The 19,223-nt window shown below is 41.2% G+C and overlaps 1 protein-coding gene across 1 annotated transcript in view; it reads right to left on the reverse strand.

Annotated features, from left to right (window-relative positions):
* Positions 1-18,945, reverse strand: part of LOC115126536 (ras and EF-hand domain-containing protein-like) — a 38,654-nt gene extending 19,709 nt beyond the window's left edge. The window contains exons 1-6 of the mRNA XM_065011404.1: positions 18,227-18,945; positions 12,652-12,798; positions 10,426-10,516; positions 8,503-8,598; positions 8,024-8,101; positions 7,404-7,519 (exon numbers count right to left, since the gene is read on the reverse strand). Coding sequence (XP_064867476.1) covers positions 7,404-7,519; positions 8,024-8,101; positions 8,503-8,598; positions 10,426-10,516; positions 12,652-12,798; positions 18,227-18,558 — 860 coding nt within the window. The 5' untranslated portion in view covers positions 18,559-18,945. The remainder of the gene's footprint in view (positions 1-7,403; positions 7,520-8,023; positions 8,102-8,502; positions 8,599-10,425; positions 10,517-12,651; positions 12,799-18,226) is intronic.
* Positions 18,946-19,223: the final 278 nt, after the last annotated feature.

A 19,223-nucleotide genomic window follows, 5' to 3' on the forward strand; every position in this document is an offset into this window, starting at 1 on the left:
AGAAACTCTCATAACACCTACAGTACTACAGAAACTCTCATAACACATACAGTACTACAGAAATTCTCATAACACATACAGTACTACAGAAACTCTCATAACACATACAGTACTACAGAAACTTTCCTAAAACCTACAGTACTACAGAAACTCTACATAAACTCTCATACTACATAAACTCTCATAACACATACAGTACTACAGAAACTCTCCTAACACCTACAGTACTACAGAAACTCTCCTAACACCTACAGTACTACAGAAACTCTCCTAACACCTACAGTACTACAGAAACTCTCCTAACACCTACAGTACTACAGAAACTCTCCTAACACCTACAGTACTACAGAAACTCTCCTAACACCTACAGTACTACAGAAACTCTCCTAACACCTACAGTACTACAGAAACTCTCCTAACACCTACAGTACACCAGAAACTCTCCTAACATATACTACAGAAACTCTCATAACACCTACAGTACTACAGAAACTCTCATAACACATACAGTACTACAGAAACTCTCATAACACCTACAGTACTACAGAAACTCTCATAACACCTACAGTACTACAGAAACTCTCATAACACATACAGTACTACGTAAACTCTCATAACACATACAGTAATACAGAAACTCTCATAACACCTACAGTACTACAGAAACTCTCCTAACACCTACAGTACTACAGAAACTCTCCTAACACCTACAGTACTACAGAAACTCTCCTAACACCTACAGTACTACAGAAACTCTCCTAACACATACTACAGAAACTCTCCTAACACCTACAGTAATACAGAAACTCTCCTAACACCTACAGTACTACAGAAACTCTCCTAACACCTACAGTACTACAGAAACTCTCCTAACACCTACAGTACTATATAAACTCTCATAACACATACTACAGAAACTCTCCTAACACATACTACATAAACTCTCCTAACACCTACAGTACTACAGAAACTCTCCTAAAACCTACAGTACTACATAAACTCTCATAACACATACTACATAAACTCTCCTAACACCTACAGTACTACAGAAACTCTCCTAAAACCTACAGTACTACATAAACTCTCATACTACATAAACTCTCATAACACATGCAGTACTACAGAAACTCTCATAGCACCTACAGTACTACAGAAACTCTCATAACACATACAGTACTACATAAACTCTCATAACACATACAGTACTACAGAAACTCTCCTAACACCTACAGTACTACAGAAACTCTCCTAAAACCTACAGTACTACAGAAACTCTACTAAAACATACTACATAAACTCTCATACTACATAAACTCTCATAACACATACAGTACTACAGAAACTCTCCTAACACCTACAGTACTACAGAAACTCTCATAGCACCTACAGTACTACAGAAACTCTCATAGCACCTACAGTACTACAGAAACTCTCATAACACATACTACATAAACTCTCCTAACACCTACAGTACTACATAAACTCTCATAACACCTACAGTACTACAGAAACTCTCATAGCACATACAGTACTACAGAAACTCTCATAACACATACTACATAAACTCTCATAACACCTACAGTACTACAGAAACTCTCATAGCACCTACAGTACTACAGAAACTCTCATAACACATACAGTACTACAGAAACTCTCATAACACATACAGTACTACAGAAACTCTCCTAACACCTACAGTACTACAGAAACTCTCCTAAAACCTACAGTACTACATAAACTCTGATACTACATAAACTCTCATAACACATACAGTACTACATAAACTCTCATAACACATACTACATAAACTCTCATAACACATACAGTACTACAGAAACTTTCCTAAAACCTACAGTACTACAGAAACTCTACTAACACATACTACATAAACTCTCATACTACATAAACTCTCATAACACATACAGTACTACAGAAACTCTCCTAACACCTACAGTACTACAGAAACTCTCCTAACACCTACAGTACTACAGAAACTCTCCTAACACCTACAGTACTACAGAAACTCTCCTAACACCTACAGTACTACAGAAACTCTCCTAACACATACTACAGAAACTCTCCTAACACCTACAGTACACCAGAAACTCTCCTAACATATACTACAGAAACTCTCATAACACCTACAGTACTACAGAAACTATCATAACACATACAGTACTACAGAAACTCTCATAACACCTACAGTACTACAGAAACTCTCATAACACATACAGTACTACATAAACTCTCATAACACATACTACATAAACTCTCATAACACATACAGTACTACATAAACTCTCATAACACCTACAGTACTACATAAACTCTCATAACACATACTACATAAACTCTCATAACACCTACAGTACTACATAAACTCTCATAACACCTACAGTACTACATAAACTCTCATAACACATACTACATAAACTCTCATAACACCTACAGTACTACATAAACTCTCATAACACATACTACATAAACTCTCATAACACATACAGTACTACATAAACTCTCATAACACATACAGTACTACATAAACTCTCATAACACCTACAGTACTACATAAACTCTCATAACACATACAGTACTACATAAACTCTCATAACACATACAGTACTACATAAACTCTCATAACACCTACAGTACTACATAAACTCTCATAACACATACTACATAAACTCTCATAACACATACAGTACTACATAAACTCTCATAACACCTACAGTACTACAGAAACTCTCATAACACATACTACATAAACTCTCATAACACATACTACATAAACTCTCATAACACATACAGTACTACATAAACTCTCATAACACATACAGTACTACATAAACTCTCATAACACCTACAGTACTACATAAACTCTCATAACACATACAGTACTACATAAACTCTCATAACACCTACAGTACTACATAAACTCTCATAACACATACTACATAAACTCTCATAACACATACAGTACTACATAAACTCTCATAACACCTACAGTACTACAGAAACTCTCATAGCACCTACAGTACTACATAAACTCTCATAACACATACAGTACTACATAAACTCTCATAGCACCTACAGTACTACATAAACTCTCATAACACATACTACATAAACTCTCATAACACATACAGTACTACATAAACTCTCATAACACCTACAGTACTACATAAACTCTCATAACACCTACAGCGCCTATAGAAAGTCGACACCACTTTGAACTTTTTTCACATTTTGTTGCGTTACAAAGTGGGATTTAAATAAATGTAATTGTTATTTTTTTCCCGATTTATCTAGACAAAATACATAATGTAAACGTGAAAAGACAATTCTACAAATGTTTACAAATAAATTAAATAAATAACAAAAATATAGTCGTTACATAAGTATTCAACCCCTTTGTTTAGGCCTAACTTAGTTCAGAAGAAACATGTTGCTTTACAAATCACATAATAAAGTGATATGGAAGTTATAATAGGGGTTGACATGATTTTTGAATTGTACCCCTTCCTCTGTCCCCCATACATATAACATCTGTAAGGTCCCATTAGTCAAGTACTGAATATCACCCCTTCCTCTGTCCCCCATACATATAACATCTGTAAGGTCCCATTAGTCAAGTACTGAATATTACCCCTTCCTCTGTCCCCCATACATATAACATCTGTAAGGTCCCATTAGTCAAGTACTGAATATCACCCCTTCCTCTGTCCCCCATACATATAACATCTGTAAGGTCCCATTAGTCAAGTACTGAATATCACCCCTTCCTCTGTCCCCCATACATATAACATCTGTAAGGTCCCATTAGTCAAGTACTGAATATTACCCCTTCCTCTGTCCCCCATACATATAACATCTGTAAGGTCCCATTAGTCAAGTACTGAATATTACCCCTTCCTCTGTCCCCCATACATATAACATCTGTAAGGTCCCATTAGTCAAGTACTGAATGACTACCCCTTCCTCTGTCCCCCATACATATAACATCTGTAAGGTCCCATTAATCAAGTACTGAATATTACCCCTTCCTCTGTCCCCCATACATATAACATCTGTAAGGTCCCATTAGTCAAGTACTGAATGACTACCCCTTCCTCTGTCCCCCATACATATAACATCTGTAAGGTCCCATTAGTCAAGTACTGAATATTACCCCTTCCTCTGTCCCCCATACATATAACATCTGTAAGGTCCCATTAGTCAAGTACTGAATATCACCCCTTCCTCTGTCCCCCATATATATAACATCTGTAAGGTCCCATTAGTCAAGTACTGAATATTACCCCTTCCTCTGTCCCCCATACATATAACATCTGTAAGGTCCCATTAGTCAAGTACTGAATTTCAAGCACAGATTCAACTACAAAGACCAGGGAGCTTTTCAAAAGCCTCATAAAGAAGGGCAGTGATTGGTGGATGGGTAACAATAACAAATCAGACATTGAATATGTCTTTAAGTATGGTCAAGTTAATAATGATGCTGTGGATGATGTATTAAACCACCCAGACACATCAACGATGCAGTCGTCCTTCTGAACTGAGATGCAGGACAGGAAGGAAACTGCTTAGGGATGTCACCATGAGGCCATGAGTGATTCTAAAACAGCTACAGAGTCTGCTTGAAAATCTATGACAAGACTTGAACATTGCTGTCTAGCCATGATCCCCATCACCTTGACAGAGCTTGAATAATAAATAAAAAAATAATGGCAAATATTGCACAATACAGGTGTACAAAGCTCTTATGAGACTTACCCAAGAAGACTTACAGCTGTAATCGCTGCCAAAGGGGTTTCTAACATGCATTGACTCAGGGGGGTGGATACTTAGCGTATCAAGGTATATTTATTTATTTATTTAACCTTTATTTAACTAGGCAAGTCAGTTAAGAACAAATTCTTATTTACAATGACGGCCAAACCCTAACCTGGACGACGCTGGGCCAATTGTGCGCTGCCCTATGGGTCTCCCAATCACGGCCCGTTATGATACAGCCTGGAATCGAACCAGGGTCTGTAGTGACGCCTCTAGCACTGAGATGCAGTGCCTTAGACCACTCGGGAGCATAGCAGTCCAATTTTTTTCCCGTAATCCCAAAAAATATATCATTTTTCTTCCACTTTGACATTGCAGAAGATTTTGTGTAGATTGTTGACAGAAAATTAAATCCATTTGAATCCTCCTTTGTAACACAATAAAATGTGAAGAAATCCATGTAGACTTTCTATAGGCAACAGGTTTCCATTCTAATAATACTGCACATGAACAGGTTTCCATTCTAATAATACTGCACATGAACAGGTTTCCATTCTAATAATACTGCACATGAACAGGTTTCCATTCTAATAATACTGCACATGAACAGGTTTCCATTCTAATAATACTGCACATGAACAGGTTTCCATTCTAATAATACTGCACATGAACAGGTTTCCATTCTAATAATACTGCACATGAACAGGTTTCCATTCTAATAATACTGCACATGAACAGGTTTCCATTCTAATAATACTGCACATGAACAGGTTTCCATTCTAATAATACTGCACATGAACAGGTTTCCATTCTAATAATACTGCACATGAACAGGTTTCCATTCTAATAATACTGCACATGAACAGGTTTCCATTCTAATAATACTGCACATGAACAGGTTTCCATTCTAATAATACCGCACATGAACAGGTTTCCATTCTAATAATACCGCACATGAACAGGTTTCCATCCTAATAATACCGCACATGAACAGGTTTCCATCCTAATAATACTGCACATGAACAGGTTTACATTCTAATAATACTGCACATGAACAGGTTTACATTCTAATAATACTGCACATGAACAGGTTTACATTCTAATAATACTGCACATGAACAGGTTTACATTCTAATAATACTGCACATGAACAAGTTTCCATTCTAATAATACTGCACATGAACAGGTTTCCATTCTAATAATACTGCACATGAACAGGTTTCCATTCTAATAATACTGCACATGAACAAGTTTCCATTCTAATAATACTGCACATGAACAGGTTTCCATTCTAATAATACTGCACATGAACAAGTTTCCATTCTAATAATACTGCACATGAACAAGTTTACATTCTAATAATACTGCACATGAACAGGTTTACATTCTAATAATACTGCACATGAACAGGTTTACATTCTAATAATACTGCACATGAACAGGTTTACATTCTAATAATACTGCACATGAACAGGTTTACATTCTAATAATACTGCACATGAACAGGTTTACATTCTAATAATACTGCACATGAACAAGTTTCCATTCTAATAATACTGCACATGAACAGGTTTCCATTCTAATAATACTGCACATGAACAGGTTTCCATTCTAATAATACTGCACATGAACAGGTTTCCATTCTAATAATACTGCACATGAACAGGTTTCCATTCTAATAATACTGCACATGAACAAGTTTCCATTCTAATAATACTGCACATGAACAAGTTTCCATTCTAATAATACTGCACATGAACAGGTTTCCATTCTAATAATACTGCACATGAACAGGTTTCCATTCTAATAATACTGCACATGAACAAGTTTCCATTCTAATAATACTGCACATGAACAGGTTTACATTCTAATAATACTGCACATGAACAGGTTTACATTCTAATAATACTGCACATGAACAAGTTTCCATTCTAATAATACTGCACATGAACAGGTTTCCATTCTAATAATACTGCACATGAACAGGTTTCCATTCTAATAATACTGCACATGAACAGGTTTCCATTCTAATAATACTGCACATGAACAGGTTTCCATTCTAATAATACTGCACATGAACAGGTTTACATCCTAATAATACCGACAAAGCAGTCACTTCAGCATTCCCAAAGAATCGACACATTCACAACAAAAAAACGAAGTTTGAATGGAACGGGTTCAAAGGCACAGTGTGAAATCAATCTCCCCGGCCTGGTTGCCAGGTAACCGTGTTGTGAGACTCTTTGTGAGTGTGAGTTCACACCAGGATATCCTGTTACAGGCCTGCCAAACATGTTACCACCCCAGGTAAGGCATTTTACGAGAGATTGTACAGATGATTATGCCTCATGCACAATGGGTGTCCAACACAGGCGGCTGGTGGCAGATTCATTGGGGAGGACGGGCTCAAAGTAATGGCTGGAATGGAATAAATGGAACGGTATCAAACACATCCAATACATTGTTTCCATGTGCTTGATATCATTCCATTCACTCCATTCCAGCCATTATTACGAGCCATCCTCCCCTCAGCAGCCCCCTGTGATTTCCAACACCCATGTTACAGTAACTCTTTCTGGATTGACAGGGTCTAATATAAAAAGGCCTTAAAATGCTTTGTGTGTGTATCTCACCCCTCAGAGTTGATGCTGTGGTCTGTCAGGTCACTCTTCAGAGAGTCCAGTTCACTCTGCAGGAAGGCTATGTTAGTGTGGGACTGCATCAACTCCTGCTTCAACCTCTGGTTTTCCTGGGGGGGTGGGAGAGAGAGAGAGAGAGAGACAGAGCACATGTCCTCTACTGTATGCTTATTGTTGAATGGATGGTTATTTTGACACTTGGTTATTGTTGTTACTGTTGTCCCGTTGACAATTTTGAATCTCATTTTTACATTGTAAATATCCAAAATAGGCTTTGGCAATATGTACATTGTTACATCATGCCGATAAAGCAAATGTAATTGAGAAAGAGAGATAGAGAGACAGAGACAGACAGACAGACATACAGACAGATAGACAGATAGATAAGGGAGAGAGAGAGAGAGAAAGAGAGCAAAAATAGAGCAAACGTGAAAGATTGCAAAAGAGGAGAAATAGAGTGAGAGAAGTAGAGCAGAGAGAAAGAAAGAGAAAGAGGAGGGGTTAGGGACAGGAGACATCAGGGTCAGAGCCAGACTGATTCTGGAGCAGGAAATGGAGCAGAGATCAAGGATATGTACAGAGTGATATACAACAGGATGGAAGAACCATCTCACCAGGGTCAGTTTGTTGATCTTCCTCTTCAGGGTTGAAGACTCATCTTTCATGTTGATGTTCTTGTACTGGTCTTCAATCTGAGGAGGGAGTAGACATTAAATAACACAAATGCTGCTTGCCTTCAGCGAATCAGCATCTTCAGAGGCACAGATAGCATCATAGATGTATTTTATTTAAAGGCAACTATCCCGAGTTCATCTGATTGTTTCATGAACCAATGAACCAAAATGCTTAAAGAGTGAACAGAAGTGATTGGTTAGACTAGCAATTCAGGCAATAGGTGCCAAATTTGAGGTGAATTATTCACTTTTTCATAAGAGCATGAAACTTTTAACTTGAACAAACTGTTCAAAGGAACCAAGTTTAATACTTTTATGAAAAAGTGAAAATGTATTTCAAATTTGGCCTGGACTGTAGAGGATATCTTTAGAGTGTACTAGATGGAACTGTATGAGGAATAGTCCAATGGTAAACTCACCAGCTTCATCTTCTGGACCTTGTGCTGTAGCTCACACACCTCGGACTCATAGTGCATCTTCAGCTCACTTAGAGCTGCCTCAGCCCTCTTGGCTTCCTACAGACAACACAAAGGATCAATGGTTTAGCATCATTCCCTCACTTATGGCCTCCACAAGGACTGAAGACACAACTATAGAGGATAACATCATCATCAACTGCTCACACACTGACAACATATAGAGACCACTACTGACAACAAACAAAACTACTACTGTCCAAATTAACTCAATATTTAAGGTGACAGGTGAAGGGGCCAGGGTTGTTTGGGTGACAGGTGAAGGGGCCAGGGTTGTTTGGGTGACAGGTGAAGGGGCCAGGGTTGTTTGGGTGACAGGTGAAGGGGTCAGGGTTGTTTGTGTGACAGGTGAAGGGGCCAGGGTAGTTTGTGTGACAGGTGAAGGGGCCAGGGTAGTTTGTGTGACAGGTGAAGGGGCCAGGGTAGTTTGGGTGACAGGTGAAGGGGCCAGTGAATAACGATGAAAAATAACAAGTAAAAATAACATGGCAATATACAGGGAGTACCAGTACCGAGTTGATGTGCAGGGGTACGAGGTCATTGAGGTAGCTATGTACTGTACATATAGGTAAGGGTAAATTGACTAACAGTAGTGTATGTGGTGAGTGAAATTGTGTGTGTGTGTGTGTGTGTGTGTGTGTGTATGTGTGTGTTGGGGAGTCAGTGTAAGTATGTGTGGGTAGAGTCCAGGGTAGAGTCAAGAGAGTTGGTGCAAAAAAAGAGTCAATGCAGGTAGTCCGGGTGGCCATTTTATGATCTATGTAGCCAACTTGTTTAGAAGTCTGATGGCTTGGGGGTAGAAGCTGTTCAGGGTCCTGTTGTTCCAGACTTGGTGCATTGGCACTACTTGCCGTACGGTAGCAGAGAGAACAGTCTATGACTTGGGTGGCTGGAGTCTTTGACAATTTTTTGGGCCTTCCTCTGACACCGCCTGGTATAGAGGTCATGGGTGGCAGGGAGTTCGGCCCCAGTGATGTACTGGACCATACACACTACCCTCTGTAGAGCCTTGCGGTCGGATGCCAAGCAGTTGCCATATCAAGTGGTGATGCAGCCAGTCAAGATGCTGTCGGCGGAGGAAGAGGCATTGTCACGCCCTCTTCACAATAAGACTGTTCCCAGAGTAGAGGAACGAGAGAGGGAACCAATAATGTCCAGATTCCAGGAAAAGGAGCGCTCAGTCACCTCACCACATAACGTTGACTGGGACTCCAAGGAATATCACTGTTGAGTAACTTGACTTGTTTTTAAAGGACTGGGACAGTCCCACTCCTCTTTACATTGACTATTTATTAGATAGGACAGTGAAAGACTGGCAGAAAAGCTACAGGAAGAAGAAGAGAGGAGCGCGAGAGCGTGTGATGGAATAGCATTACCTCAGAATATGACCTGCTAGACCACCCCAGGCCACCCCAGGCCACCCTAGACCACCCCAGGCCACCCCAGGCCACCCTAGACCACCCCAGAGTACCCCAGGCCACCCCAGACTACCCCAGGCCACCCTAGACTACCCCAGGCCACCCCAGACCACCCTAGGCCACCCCAGGCCACCCCAGACCACCCTAGGCCACCCCAGACCACCCCAGGCCACCCACTCACTGCAGTTACTTTGAGCCAGGTGAAAATCCAGACATGAAAACAGGTTGATGTATCAAGTACTCCTCCTGACCTGGCCATCGTTGAGGTGTGTTTGAGATTCTATGAGTAATCTGATCCCAGATCCCTCTCTATTTGACATGAGGGAAGAGATGAGCTACACCCTTCTTATCAGTCTGTCTAAACATTGTAGGAACACAACCTGCCGATACCGCCTGATAACATGGACATCATTTCTGAAGTGAATCAGCAAGTGTGTGTGTGTGTCACCTGAAGCCTTGTGTTGTTCTCGGCTGTATGGATGCGTTGATCCATCTCCTCCTCCATCTCACTGAGTTGCATGGAGGCCTTGTCCTGGGCCCTGAGAAGAAATACAATATTAAAACATAATATATTATATCTGTGTTGGTGTGTGGAACATATTCATATAAACTCAGCAAAAAAAGAAACGTCCCTTTTTCAGGACCCTGTCTTTCAAAGATAATCTGTAAAAATCCAAATAACTTCACAGATCTTTATTGTAAAGGGTTTAAACACTGTTTCCCATGCTTGTTGAATGAACCATAAACAATTAATGAACATGCACCTGTGGAATGGTTGTTAAGACACTAACAGCTTTCAGACGGTAGGCAATTAAGGTCACAGTTATGAAAACTTAGGCCTTTCTACTGACTGATTGACTGAAATACACCAAAAGAAAGATGCCCAGGGTCCCTGCTCATCTGCGTGAACGTGCCTTAGGCATGCTGCAAGGAGGCATGAGGACTGCAGATGTGGCCAGGGCAATAAATTGCAATGTCCGTACTGTGAGATGCCTAAGACAGCACTACAGGGAGACAGGACGGACAGCTGATTGTCCTCGCAGTGGCAGACCATGTGTAACAACACCTGCACGTCACTAACGAGTCACGGTTTTGTCTCACCAGGGGTGATGGTCGGATTCGCGTTTATCATCGAAGGAATGAGCGTTACACCGAGGCCTGTACTCTGAAGCGGGATCGATTTGGAGGGGGAGGGTCCGTCATGGTCTGGGGCGGTGTGTCACAGCATCATCGGACTGAGCTTGTTGTCATTGCAAGAAATCTCAACGCTGTGCATTACAGGGAATACATCCTCCTCGCTCATGTGGTACCCTTCCTACAGGCTCATCCTGACATGACCCTCCAGCATGACAATGCCACCAGCCATACTGAGCATTCTGTGCGTGATTTCCTGCAAGACAGGAATGTCAGTGTTCTGCCATGGCCAGCGAAGAGCCCGGATCTCAATCCCATTGAGCACGTCTGGGACCTGTTGGATCGGAGGGTGAGGGCTAGGGCCATTCCTCCCAGAAATGTCTGGGAACTTGCAGGTGCCTGGTGGAAGAGTGGGGTAACATCTCACAGCAAGAACTGGCATATCTGGTGCAGTCCATGAGGAGGAGATGCACGGTAGTACTTAATGCAGCTGGTGGCCACACCAGATACTGACTGTTACTTTTGATTTTGACCCCCCTTTGTTCAGAGACACATTATTCCATTTCTGTTAGTCACATGTCTGTGGAACTTGTTCAGTTTATGTCTCAGGTTTTGAATCTTATTATGTTCATACAAATAATTACACATAATTAATAATATTATATCTGTGTTGGTGTGTGTAGAACATATTAATATATTATATTCGTGTTGGTGTGTGTAGAACATAATGTTATATCTGTGTTGGATTGTGTAGAACACAATATTATATTCGTGTTGTGTGAGTAGAACATAATGATATTATATTAGTGTGAGTAGAACATAATACTAGATTATATCTGTGTTGGTGTGTGTAGAACACAATATTATATTAGTGTTGGTGTGAGTAGAACATAATATGATATTATATCTGTGTTGGTGTGTGTAGAACATAATGTTATATCTGTGTTGGATTGTGTAGAACACAATATTATATTAGTGTTGTGTGAGTAGAACATAATGATATTATATTAGTGTGAGTAGAACATAATACTATATTATATCTGTGTTGGTGTGTGTAGAACACAATATTATATTAGTGTTGGTGTGAGTAGAACATAATATGATATTATATCTGTGTTGGTGTGTGTAGAACATAATATGATATTATATCTGTGTTGGTGTGTGTAGAACATATTCATATATTATTTCTGTGTTGGTGTGTGTAGAACATAATATGATATTATATCTGTGTTGGTGTGTGTAGAACACAATATGATATTATATCTGTGTTGGTGTGTGTAGAACATAATACATAATATTATATCTGTGTTGGTGTGTGTAGAACATATTCATATATTATTTCTGTGTTGGTGTGTGTAGAACATAATAATATATTATATCTGTTTTGGTGTGTGTAGAACATAATATTATATTGTATCTGTGTTGGTGTGTGTGTATTTGAGGGTGTGTATGATAGAATGTCTGCAGTGTATGTACAGTATGTGTTTTTAAGCAAACTGCATTTGTTGGTGAGTATGTGTGTGTGTGTGTGTGTGTGTACCGTTTGACAGCCAGGGCCAGGTTCTCCATCTCAGCGTTGTGCTGTTTGATCTCTCTGGTGAAACTCATGATGAGTCTCTCATACTGAGGCACCATCCTGGGCTCTGCCATACTGATGTTCTGATACAGCGTGGCTGCCTGCTCATTCCTACAGACACAACACGACAGACAGACAGACAGACAGACAGACAGACAGACAGACAGACAGACAGACGGACGGACGGACGGACGGACGGACGGACGGACAGACGGACAGACAGAAAGACAGACATACAGACATACAGAGAGACCGACAGAGAGGGAATGTTAACACAACAGCATAATGTCTGAACAGCTATTCACCACTAGAAGCTTCTAGAACCACTAGTTAATATACCTCTCTAATAGCTACTATCATAACATTTATACAGCACACAAACATGATGATATTATTATGATGCGTCAACAATATCATTCATTTCAACAGTGTTGAAGCTTACTCATCATGGGCTGGGTTCACGTATCTTTGCTATTTGTTGAACTGGAGAAGAAGTAGGTTTAACACTTAGGGGGGTGAAACACACCTGTTCATCTGTATACCTGTGAGGCCCACAGTATTTACCTAATATCTACATGCTCATTCAGGTACTTAAATGTTCATTTGTCATTTCCCTGACTGCATAATAATTGTGGAGCCATTTTACATGTTAATAACTCATTCATGCTTTGGTAAAAGTGGGTCAGATAGGTAGAGGTATCTAAAGTGTGTGGGTCAGATAGGTAGAGGTATCTAAAGTGTGTGGGTCAGATAGGTAGAGGTATCTAAAGTGTGTGGGTCAGATAGGTAGAGGTATCTAAAGTGTGTGGGTCAGATAGGTAGAGGTATCTAAAGTGTGTGGGTCAGATAGGTAGAGGTATCTAAAGTGTGTGGGTCAGATAGGTAGAGGTATCTAAAGTGTGTGGGTCAGATAGGTAGAGGTATCTAAAGTGTGTTGGTCAGATAGGTAGAGGTATCTAAAATGTGTGGGTCAGATAGGTAGAGGTATCTAAAGTGTGTGGGTCAGATAGGTAGAGGTATCTAAAGTGTGTGGGTCAGATAGGTAGAGGTATCTAAAGTGTGTGGGTCAGATAGGTAGAGGTATCTAAAGTGTGTGGGTCAGATAGGTAGAGGTATCTAAAGTGTGTGGGTCAGATAGGTAGAGGTATCTAAAGTGTGTGGGTCAGATAGGTAGAGGTATCTAAAGTGTGTGGGTCAGATAGGTAGAGGTATCTAAAGTGTGTGGGTCAGATAGGTAGAGGTATCTAAAGTGTGTTGGTCAGATAGGTAGAGGTATCTAAAGTGTGTGGGTCAGATAGGTAGAGGTATCTAAAGTGTGTGGGTCAGATAGGTAGAGGTATCTAAAGTGTGTGGGTCAGATAGGTAGAGGTATCTAAAGTGTGTGGGTCAGATAGGTAGAGGTATCTAAAGTGTGTGGGTCAGATAGGTAGAGGTATCTAAAGTGTGTGGGTCAGATAGGTAGAGGTATCTAAAGTGTGTTGGTCAGATAGGTAGAGGTATCTAAAGTGTGTGGGTCAGATAGGTAGAGGTATCTAAAGTGTGTGGGTCAGATAGGTAGAGGTATCTAAAGTGTGTGGGTCAGATAGGTAGAGGTATCTAAAGTGTGTGGGTCAGATAGGTAGAGGTATCTAAAGTGTGTGGGTCAGATAGGTAGAGGTATCTAAAGTGTGTGGGTCAGATAGGTAGAGGTATCTAAAGTGTGTGGGTCAGATAGGTAGAGGTATCTAAAGTGTGTGGGTCAGATAGGTAGAGGTATCTAAAGTGTGTGGGTCAGATAGGTAGAGGTATCTAAAGTGTGTGGGTCAGATAGGTAGAGGTATCTAAAGTGTGTGGGTCAGATAGGTAGAGGTATCTAAAGTGTGTTGGTCAGATAGGTAGAGGTATCTAAAGTGTGTGGGTCAGATAGGTAGAGGTATCTAAAGTGTGTGGGTCAGATAGGTAGAGGTATCTAAAGTGTGTGGGTCAGATAGGTAGAGGTATCTAAAGTGTGTGGGTCAGATAGGTAGAGGTATCTAAAGTGTGTGGGTCAGATAGGTAGAGGTATCTAAAGTGTGTGGGTCAGATAGGTAGAGGTATCTAAAGTGTGTGGGTCAGATAGGTAGAGGTATCTAAAGTGTGTGGGTCAGATAGGTAGAGGTATCTAAAGTGTGTTGGTCAGATAGGTAGAGGTATCTAAAGTGTGTGGGTCAGATAGGTAGAGGTATCTAAAGTGTGTGGGTCAGATAGGTAGAGGTATCTAAAGTGTGTGGGTCAGATAGGTAGAGGTATCTAAAGTGTGTGGGTCAGATAGGTAGAGGTATCTAAAGTGTGTGGGTCAGATAGGTAGAGGTATCTAAAGTGTGTGGGTCAGATAGGTAGAGGTATCTAAAGTGTGTGGGTCAGATAGGTAGAGGTATGTAAAGTGTGTGGGTCAGATAGGTAGAGGTATCTAAAGTGTGTGGGTCAGATAGGTAGAGGTATATCTAAAGTGTGTGGGTCAGATAGGTAGAGGTATCTAAAGTGTGTGGGTCAGATAGGTAGAGGTATCTAAAGTGTGTGGGTCAGATAGGTAGAGGTATCTAAAGTGTGTGGGTCAGATAGGTAGAGGTATCTAAAGTGTGTGGGTCAGATAGGTAGAGGTATCTAAAGTGTGTGGGTCAGATAGGTAGAGGTATCTAAAGTGTGTGGGTCAGATAGGTAGAGGTATCTAAAGTGTGTTGGTCAGATAGGTAGAGGTATCTAAAGTGTGTGGGTCAGATAGGTAGAGGTATCTAAAGTGTGTGGGTCAGATAGGTAGAGGTATCTAAAGTGTGTGGGTCAGATAGGTAGAGGTATCTAAAGTGTGTGGGTCAGATAGGTAGAGGTATCTAAAGTGTGTTGGTCAGATAGGTAGAGGTATCTAAAGTGTGTGGGTCAGATAGGTAGAGGTATCTAAAGTGTGTGGGTCAGATAGGTAGAGGTATCTAAAGTGTGTGGGTCAGATAGGTAGAGGTATCTAAAGTGTGTGGGTCAGATAGGTAGAGGTATCTAAAGTGTGTGGGTCAGATAGGTAGAGGTATCTAAAGTGTGTGAGTGTGTGTTTGCCTTCAACATGGTGGCCAGATTACAATCCTTAAGCATATAGACTCACTGTCACAGTCAACAGCCCTGTCAAGACAGGCAGCATCACTGGTACACGCCACGGGTCATAAAATCTGGGGCTTACAGAGACATCACCTTCCTACATGCAAGCTAAGAAATGCAAAATACTTTTAACAGCAATACTTTTGATAGTAATCAAAAGTAACAGAGGTGCTTGGAGTTATCTCGTGTTCATAACACATCTAGTTACCTGCTTTCTTAAAGTAGAACTACTTAGGCGGGGAACCACAACTGATCACTGCTGTACTCCAACCATGGTCCTTCCATGGCAGGAGGAATGGATGACATGTTTGCAAACACAATGACGGTTTGTGCTGTTTGTACCTTCATTCTGTTACCAAACTTTGAAACTAAACTGTTCTTCAAGTAAATGTGTTTTTATAAAATGTTATTTTCAAATGCATAAAAGTTGTCCTTGTGCCAGAGTGAGCTCCCTCCCGGGTGTGCTCTGGGCATTAGTACATTCAGAGCGTTGTCAGATTGTCCCGTTAGTACATTCAGAGCGTTGTCAGATTGTCCCGTTAGTACATTCAGAGCGTTGTCAGATTGTCCCGTTAGTACATTCAGAGCGTTGTCAGATTGTCCCGTTGGTACATTCAGAGCGTTGTCAGATTGTCCCGTTGGTACATTCAGAGCGTTGTCAGATTGTCCCGTTGGTACATTCAGAGCGTTGTCAGATTGTCCCGTTGGTACATTCAGAGCGTTGTCAGATTGTCCCGTTAGTACATTCAGAGCGTTGTCAGATTGTCCCGTTAGTACATTCAGAGCGTTGTCAGATTGTCCCGTTAGTACATTCAGAGCGTTGTCAGATTGTCCCGTTAGTACATTCAGAGCGTTGTCAGATTGTCCCGTTAGTACATTCAGAGCGTTGTCAGATTGTCCCGTTAGTACATTCAGAGCGTTGTCAGATTGTCCCGTTAGTACATTCAGAGCGTTGTCAGATTGTCCCGTTAGTACATTCAGAGCGTTGTCAGATTGTCCCGTTAGTACATTCAGAGCGTTGTCAGATTGTCCCGTTAGTACATTCAGAGCGTTGTCAGATTGTCCCGTTAGTACATTCAGAGCGTTGTCAGATTGTCCCGTTAGTACATTCAGAGCGTTGTCAGATTGTCCCGTTAGTACATTCAGAGCGTTGTCAGATTGTCCCGTTAGTACATTCAGAGCGTTGTCAGATTGTCCCGTTAGTACATTCAGAGCGTTGTGCTCTCATTTAGAGCCACACTGGACACTCTTGTCGAGCAGTAGGGTTGAGCATTCTGACCTCACAACGGCAGTCAAGCACCAGGATAACTGGCTAACGTTGGCTAGCTGGTAGCTACTTCCAGACACATAATGAGAGAACACCTCACTCTGATCATTTTACTTGCCCGAGCAGAGCTGGTTAGTCTGTTTACATGTTATCCAGAGCGTTGGTGACTGTAACTGTGCTGCTGGCAACAATTTAATGACACTTTTTTTGCTGAAGTTTACTGATACCGGCCATATTCAACGGTTGTTGAGCGTTCGTAAATTAATCAGTTATTCTGCACTCCGGCACACTCAGACTAGAGTGCTCTGAAATTGAAGTAGATGGCCAGAGTGAATTTACAAACGCACCCTCTGTTACCATGGAATTGCCCTATTGTGACCTCAGTCTCTGGATGTAGGCCTACTGTCTTTTTGAGGTTGGGCCCCCCCAGTGATTTTATCTGCTGCACCAGAAAACCCTCTGTCTCCATCCCTAATGGAGGGCCCCAGGGGTGGCCCTTTTCAAAGAAGCAGGCTAAGATGTTAGTTCTGATGGGTGTCTTTGTACAGCTGGTGAGGCTGGTGATCAAACAGTCATAATGAGGTCTATTTAAGATGCGATGGGGAACATTGAATAACACAGTGATTCTATGTCCCCTCCATGGTATTGTTAGCCGGTGTCTCAGTCCCATTCCCAGCCCTAGGGGGCAGGGTTCTCCCTCTAACTGCTCAATGGGACCTCATTGCATAACCTGTCATAGGATAGGCTACTGATACCTACCTTTCACTCCTCCCTTTCTTTTTCTCATTCTTTCGCTCATTCTTTCGGGTTAGGTTGCTGCATTTCTATTGGTCCTTCTAGAGATAACTGATGTATTAGAGCTAAACTGACCTGAGCACACACACGCACGCACGCACACACACAAATAGGTGGAGCAGGTGTCCTAACCTCATTTAGCCAATATCATTGGAAACCGGAATAGAACAGCAGTTTCAATTTAAAAAACACTACAATCATACAACAAATATTGAGTATATTTATTTTATGAATCCAAATAAGGGCAGAACCTTCCTGTAGTCTACTGGTTACACACACTGAAAAAGTACATTGAAACTGTTTTATGACAATATGTAAAGAAAAATAATTTTGATTAGCCTATATTTTGTTGTTGCAATGTAAACCATAACTCACCTGGGTATGAATTTGGCATGGTCCCCCAGTCGGGTCTGGAAATCTTCCCAGGCCGGAGAAGAGACTTCCCAGCTCTCGCTCTCCATGTTCCCACAATACACTTGCTCCGAGATCCCGAGGAAGCCGCTAATGAACTCCGCTAGATTGATAGTCCCGTCTCTGTCGGTGTCCAGTTTAGAGAATATGTGCTCTCTCTCCGTCGGTGGAACATTGAGCTCTGAGCAGATTTGAATAAACTCGCATTTTTCAATCTGTCCAGAATTATCCACATCACAAGCGTGAAAGAGCGAACACAAACTCTCCCGGTCCCTACCCATGCCTAGTAATGACATGGTTCAGTCCAGAGTTGAAAGCCCCAGAAACCAAGCACGCAGAAAACCACCAGGGGAAAGAACACTATGGGCAACAGCAATAAAGCAACGTTTTGAAACAATTCAATTCCTTTTACCACCACCGTACGAACTTCAAGTCTGAGGTTTTTGTCCAAGTCGTTCAACACTGTCAATCACCTTATCGAGGTCCTGAAAAGAAAAATAGAGCGTTCATTCTCTCCAGGACTTCGACCACCTTGGGCTAACGGTATTAATGTGTCGTCCTTCGTTCTAGTATCATTTATCAGGTCTTGTGTCGTCCTTTGCGGTGCTGTGACAGTCCCCTTGCCGCGGGTCTCTTGCCAGGTACACAGGTGGTGAGAGGTGAGGTGCGACAGCTGCTGACACGGCTTACTTCTTGTGTTGGTCTCTCAACTTCGAGAACAGGCACAAAACAAACAAGAACTGTGTGCCCGGACACGCGCACTTACACAAATACCTGCAATAGGTTGAATAAACGAAACACAAGCAAAAACAACTGCGTTTCCACAGAGATAGTCTGGAAGACCAATACCCATTTCTGTCTACTAGATTTGTATTTATTAAACCAGGCATGTCGGTTAAGAACAAATTCTAATTTACAACGAAAGTGCCTTGTCGGCTCAGATTCGATCTAGCAACCTTAC

Source organism: Oncorhynchus nerka, linkage group LG27 (genome assembly GCF_034236695.1).
Source record: "Oncorhynchus nerka isolate Pitt River linkage group LG27, Oner_Uvic_2.0, whole genome shotgun sequence".
Taxonomy (NCBI): domain Eukaryota; kingdom Metazoa; phylum Chordata; class Actinopteri; order Salmoniformes; family Salmonidae; genus Oncorhynchus; species Oncorhynchus nerka.